At 54.8% G+C, this 5,592-nt stretch overlaps 5 protein-coding genes across 7 annotated transcripts; 2 read left to right on the forward strand and 3 right to left on the reverse strand.

The window, feature by feature from the left end:
- Positions 1 to 110: 110 nt before the first annotated feature.
- On the reverse strand, positions 111 to 488 carry KVP17_002769 (uncharacterized protein; the record flags this gene model as incomplete). The annotated part of the gene is made up of 1 exon (XM_068519371.1): positions 111 to 488. The coding sequence occupies one exon, from the start codon at positions 486 to 488 to the stop codon at positions 111 to 113; it is 378 nt and encodes a 125-aa protein (XP_068373900.1).
- A 26-nt stretch (positions 489 to 514) lies between these two features.
- KVP17_002765 (uncharacterized protein) lies at positions 515 to 1,846 on the forward strand (the record flags this gene model as incomplete). Of its 2 annotated transcripts, none has more annotated exons than XM_068519364.1 (1): positions 515 to 1,846. In XM_068519364.1, one exon carries the CDS (start codon positions 515 to 517, stop codon positions 1,844 to 1,846), a length of 1,332 nt encoding a protein of 443 aa, XP_068373894.1. The 2 variants fall into 2 exon arrangements, with proteins under 2 accessions (XP_068373894.1, XP_068373895.1); XM_068519365.1 differs by having other exon boundaries at positions 578 to 1,846.
- A 118-nt stretch (positions 1,847 to 1,964) lies between these two features.
- Positions 1,965 to 3,272, forward strand: KVP17_002764 (uncharacterized protein; the record flags this gene model as incomplete). Its single annotated transcript, XM_068519363.1, has 1 exon — positions 1,965 to 3,272. The coding sequence occupies one exon, from the start codon at positions 1,965 to 1,967 to the stop codon at positions 3,270 to 3,272; it is 1,308 nt and encodes a 435-aa protein (XP_068373893.1).
- Positions 3,273 to 3,355: 83 nt separating this feature from the next.
- KVP17_002768 (uncharacterized protein) lies at positions 3,356 to 4,513 on the reverse strand (the record flags this gene model as incomplete). Its single annotated transcript, XM_068519370.1, has 1 exon — positions 3,356 to 4,513. The coding sequence occupies one exon, from the start codon at positions 4,511 to 4,513 to the stop codon at positions 3,356 to 3,358; it is 1,158 nt and encodes a 385-aa protein (XP_068373899.1).
- Positions 4,514 to 4,599: 86 nt separating this feature from the next.
- On the reverse strand, positions 4,600 to 5,421 carry KVP17_002766 (uncharacterized protein; the record flags this gene model as incomplete). Of its 2 annotated transcripts, none has more annotated exons than XM_068519368.1 (1): positions 4,600 to 5,421. In XM_068519368.1, one exon carries the CDS (start codon positions 5,419 to 5,421, stop codon positions 4,600 to 4,602), a length of 822 nt encoding a protein of 273 aa, XP_068373897.1. The 2 variants fall into 2 exon arrangements, with proteins under 2 accessions (XP_068373897.1, XP_068373896.1); XM_068519367.1 differs by having other exon boundaries at positions 4,600 to 5,277.
- Positions 5,422 to 5,592: the final 171 nt, after the last annotated feature.

A 5,592-nucleotide genomic window follows, 5' to 3' on the forward strand; every position in this document is an offset into this window, starting at 1 on the left:
TAGTGAGGACGGGGCACCCCTTCTATCACATGCACACATAGATCAAGAGAGCTCATATCGCAGTGAGCGGTCTGGGCATCATCCTTTCAAGAAGTCCATGTACAGCTCCCTTATATATGACGACGCGATCCGTCCGAACACTGGACTTGCTCGGCTTGCATGAGCACCTCTCGCTGCTCAGAAGGTAGCTCCCAGAGCCCGCAACGGACTGCGCGCTGAAGGTGGAACAAGCTGTCGCGTTTGGGCATCGCTGCGAATGCCTCAACCACCGCGGTTTGGTCTTCGTTATCGAATGCTTTCTGTAAAATCTCTGGAAATGCGTTGTAGACCTCCAAGGGATCGAGACCGCCAGTTTCCTCTGGAGGAAGATCTTTTACGTTGACAAGCACCTCGTCGTCTTTGTGTTGCTCCCAAAGCTCTTGAATTTCTTGAGATTCTTGCTCACAAATCTGGCGCTGTAGCCGCTCGAACTTTGAGTAGTCGGTCATTGGATTGGAGATCTGAAATCACCATTATGGATGACATACGCGCTCTCTTGGGGTTGGCGGGTGCTACGTTGGGTCGAACGTCAAGCCAGATGGAGCCTTTTGTGACCAAGCTGGCCGATAATTGGTTCGACTCCGTAGATGCACTTAGAGGCTTGAGCGAAGCCCAATGGACACAAATGGGGTTCCCTCTTCGCCTTGTAGAAGCCATTAGGTCAGAACTGGGAGACTCCCAATCCGATCCGACTCAAAGATCCGCCATTACGCCGCCTAACCTCTCCGAGGTCAATTACGAGCCTCCCACTGAAGAACAGATCCCTGTCAACGTTCAAGAATCCTTGAATGTCTATTTCGAAGATGCCACCATGGATATCGAAGACCGCGTATTATGCACCCAAACGCTCCTGAAACTGATCGACGCCGTAATCGAACAGCCTCGCAACCCCGCCAAACGGCGGATAAACCTGGCTAACGAGGCTTTCCATCTTCGCGTGGGCCGTTTTCCCAGCACGTTCGCCGTTCTGCATTGTGTGGGCTTTTTCGAAACCGCCGACCGGCACCTTCAGATGCCGACTGCCTTTGTTTCCCGACTGACGGACTTACACAGCCACCTGGATCAGCACGCGCAGGACTTGGGACTTCCGAAAACGCCGCTACCGAGCACCTTCAACCCGTATGCGGTTTCTGTGAAGCTGCAGACACCTTTGATGTCTCGCGTCCTCGACGAGCGAGCAGAGGCGGCGGAGCGGGTTAAGGAGCGGATTGAAGAAGTAAAACGGCTGCAAGAAACCGGCGGTGTGGACCATGTGGAGCCGAATCCTCAGGTGTACCACCTCAATGCCCTCCGAAGGCATGTGCAGTCCCCACGACGGGACTCGGGGAACGACCTGCCTCCCACCAGCAAAGATCTCGACAGGATAAAGCAGCTGGCTGAGGGACCCGCGTTCAAAAGTCGTCAACAGGTGCTGTTGGAGGAGATGGAGGAGCGCGGTTCCTTCCCAAAATGCACGTTACGCATAGTTCTGCCCAACGAGCTCGTGCTGCAGATCGACATGAAGCCCTCTGCCAGAGTTGCCGACGTGATAGCCCTAGCTTCTCAGTTCTTAACACACACGGCGAGAGAGTGTTGGGAGCTCTATTCCACGCCGCCACCAACTGTTCTGGAGACGAGAAAAACGCTGTATCAGCTAGGATTGGTGCCAGCAGCGACCGTGCGCTACAGGGCGTTGAGGCCCCTAGCCAACGAGCGGTACCTGCGTTCAGATATGTACGACTCAGCAACGAGCAGCGCAGCCCTGCCACGACCTGAAACCAACGAACGAATCAAGAAGTCGATTCGAAGTAAACTTGGGATGAAGTGACATTCGTCACCTGGTGTGGAATCCTTTGTGCTCTGTCAGTGTACTTGTCAGTCGCGAGCGTTAAGAAATCCACCCCACTCATTTGAAGGCTGAGTCAGGATTATTCCACATTACTTCTATGACTTCTTCTCACTCCTCTTCGACTGGATCGAGTTCTCAGTACAAGAGAGCCTCCTCCGTCCAGGAGATATCGCAGCCCTCGGCGCGAGAAGTCTCGGCTCGCGGATCCGTACAACATTTATCGGCTGGTCAGCCTGCGGTGCAGCAGCTCTCCGCTCACAACGGGTCCCGGCTCTCCACCAGCCAGGTTTCTGCTCAACAGGTGACTGGTCAGCGCGTGTCGGTGCATCAAGTGTCCTCTGGGAAGCACCAGACGTCGGACCTTCCTGTCCCTTCATATCACTATTCCAGCCACGCGTCTGGGGAGGTCCGCACCGACGGTCGTGTCGTGTCGACCCAGCTGATAGGACGCGAAATCGGGGAATCCCGACTCGTGTCTGTTGTCGAGCACGCTGTTGCTGGGGAGGGGCAAATTCTTAGCGAGAAAACGCACCACACTACTATCAAGGTCCCCAAGAAGATTGTACGCGAAGAAATCATCCAAAAGACCATCGTTGTTCCTGAAGTGCGTCTCACAGAGCACGTTGTCGAGGAGATCGCGGTGGTTCCTGAAAAGGTCATTGAGGTGGAGAGGTTGATCACTCGGGAGAAGATTGTGGAGGTCCCTGAGATCGAGATTGTTGAGACGGTCATTGAAGTGCCTACGAAGGAGGTGCAATACCGCCACATCGAAGTGCCGAAACTTGAGATCCGGGAGAGGATCATCGAGAAGCCTGTCATCACCTACGAGGAGAAGTTGGTGGAGGTTCCCGAGGTGCAATATCGTGATACCCACGTGGAGAGGGTAGTGGAGGTACCTCAGGTGCGCTACTTGGAGAAAATTGTTAACCATCCAGTCCCCACATATGTGGACAAGGAGACACCGCAGTACGTTTCTGTCGACGTTGCTGAAAAAGTGCACAGGAAGATTCCGGTCCCTGTGGAGGCCGTGACCACCAACAGTTACGAGCTCCCCGAGATTCGCAGGAAGAAAGTGAAGTCGTCCTACCCTGTGTACCTACCACGTTTCATCGAGGTTCCTGTGCCCCGCGAGACTTTGACGGCCGAAGCCGCCTATGAGGCCGACGAGCAGCTCCGGTGCCTGGTGGACTTGAGGAAGCAAGTGCCCGTGTCACTGTGCGACATAGAGCAGTGGGCGGACCGATGTAATCAGTCGACGAAACCCATTACCAAGAGTTCTGACCGCGAGGCGGCGGTTCTCCGAGCGTGGGAGAGCAACTCCATCAGGATTAAGGCTGATGGACGCGACATGTCCAGAACCGAACACGAATTGCAGATCAAGAATCTCATTCAGGCGAAGTTGTGAGTAGAAATTTGAAGCCATATTGAATATAGTCTGATTGTGCAATTGAGTTGCGGGGGGTTCTATTGTTCGTAGGATTCACCAGCTCAAAAACACAAAAAAGCTTCTGGGTTGCATGTGAGGACGCTGCCTCGTAGTCTCTCGGTATGTGCTACCTCTAGGTACTTGCGGTGGGCCCGTTTGAACATTTGCAACACCTGACTGGCCGTCCACCTGTCCTCCGGCCGCAGGACCAGCATGCGCCGCAGCGCGAGCACTACAGGTCCGATGAACCGGTGTGGGTTCGCAGTCTCCAGCTCCGTAAACTTGGCCTCCAGAACTGCCGCCACCCTACGTCGGCGCTCGCTGCTGCCCGGCGCATTGTGGGAGATGCTTCGGAGGAATTCCTTGTGCGACATGTCGTCAGCAACCAATTTCCGAATGGAGAACTTGGGATCCAGAATGTATAGAACCACCATTCCTAAACCCCAGACGTCAGATGCGGCTGTCGCTACTGGACGAGACAAGGACTCTGGCGACATGAAGGCCACAGTGCCACATATCTGGTCCACCGCTCCGGCACGCACGGCGAAGCCCCAGTCGATGACAAAGTACCGACTATCATTTCCCAACTCTTGGACTATGTTTCCCGGCTTCACGTCGCGGTGGCAGAGCTGCTGAGCAGCCGCTGACGTGAGGCATTCCAAAGCCGCGTGAAGGACGTTGACTGCCACTGCAGTCCGGTTCACATACACGCGATGGTCTAAGATCCATTGCAGCGACGGGCCGCCTAGAGGGCTCAGCAGCTCTAAAGTCGTTTCCCGAAAGAATACATGCGGAAGATGGCAAATCGAGCTCAAAACGTCGACCTTCCCTATGACCTGCAGTTCGCTGTGCACCAGTGAGGACACACGTGCGGGCTTACTGAGCCCGGATAGGTCGATCCTCTTGACTGCCCACGTGCTCTTTTGGTATTTGCACCGGTACACCGTACCGTAGGCACCACGAGAGAGATACATTTTCACTCGAATGGGGTGGGATGTCAAAAGATACACGGCGAAACCCAACGCTTCCGCCACTTTGACGACGTTGCTTCGAATCTGATCGTCAGCCGGCGATCCCAAAAATAGGATTCGTTCCGCATTCAGCGGTGGAGGTCGGTCAAGTCTGGGAGGGGCGCGTGCACTTTCCGTTGCCTCGGTGCTTAGCAAGGCCGTCTCCGCGCTGCAGTCTTCCTTGGCTCCTGGGGTGGGAGATACTCCCATACGGTTAAACTGGGATTTGAGTGCAACACGTGGAGTACTGGCGCTTAACAAAATTATGAGACACGATATTACGAATGCTGCAAGACTTAAGATGAAGTGCCTCTCGTACTATCGTCGTGCTCCGACTCAGACGTGGATGGAGAGTTGCTCGGACCCGCAACGACCTCTTGCACCAAGAATTGCACCTGCCGCTGTGCATAGTAGGACGGGGGCATAGGCGATATCTCTCCAGCAAACGGGCCGCCGCTCTTCAGAAATTTCCAGGTTGTGTGGAGCAGTCTCCACGGCTTGTAGGTGGTCACAAAGTCCACCAACCCAATGAAGAAAAGTTCCGCGCCGTCCTCAGATTCGTAAACTGCGCTGCCCAACGACTCGGGGGGTCGCTGGATTTGGTCGTTCGTCGGTTTAGTAGAAATCCCCAAAAGAACACTGTAGTCGAAGATCCCCATGCACCGCAGAAACTCGCAATCATTCTTGTGTGCCGTAAGGAGGCGGTTTCGGTGGTTGGGAGTAAGCCGCAGCTTCCGGCCACTTTCCACCCAATTCACATCCTTCATGACGCTCTCACCCTGATCGGTTCGCCGGCTTACCTCGCTGCCCTTGATGTCGTAGACCTCGTCAGCCGGCCAGCTGGCGTCGAATACAGACCCCAAGACCATAAAGTAGTTGTCTTCGTCATCTGTGGCGTCCGAATCTTCAGTCAGGTCCATGACTTCTTGCATGCTCTGCAGCGCCTGAAGCTCCGCAGTCCCCAGGGAATTCATTTGAGCTGCGATGTTGATGACGAGTTCGGGTTCCGCATCAGAGGGAGGCGGGGATAACTGCCGCGGCACAGGACTCTCAGCGCTAGAAGCCTTGTCAGTGGGGCGACGAAGTGATCTTCGCCTACGGCCTTCTCGGGAGGACATGAATCCACGAGACATCCGCTGACGTCGTCTTTCATCAGTCCCATCTGCATCGTCTGACTCCCAATTGGGAATTGGGGATGGCTGTCGAGATGTCTCAGAAGCCTTGTCAGTTAGGGGACGAAGTGATCTTCGCCTACGATCTTCTCTGGAGGACATCAATCCACGAGACGT

The sequence above is a fragment of a genome (genome assembly GCF_019968985.1).
Source record: "MAG: Porospora cf. gigantea B chromosome Unknown PgB_NODE_472_length_17262_cov_121.941, whole genome shotgun sequence".
Lineage (NCBI taxonomy): Eukaryota > Apicomplexa > Conoidasida > Eugregarinorida > Porosporidae > Porospora > Porospora cf. gigantea B.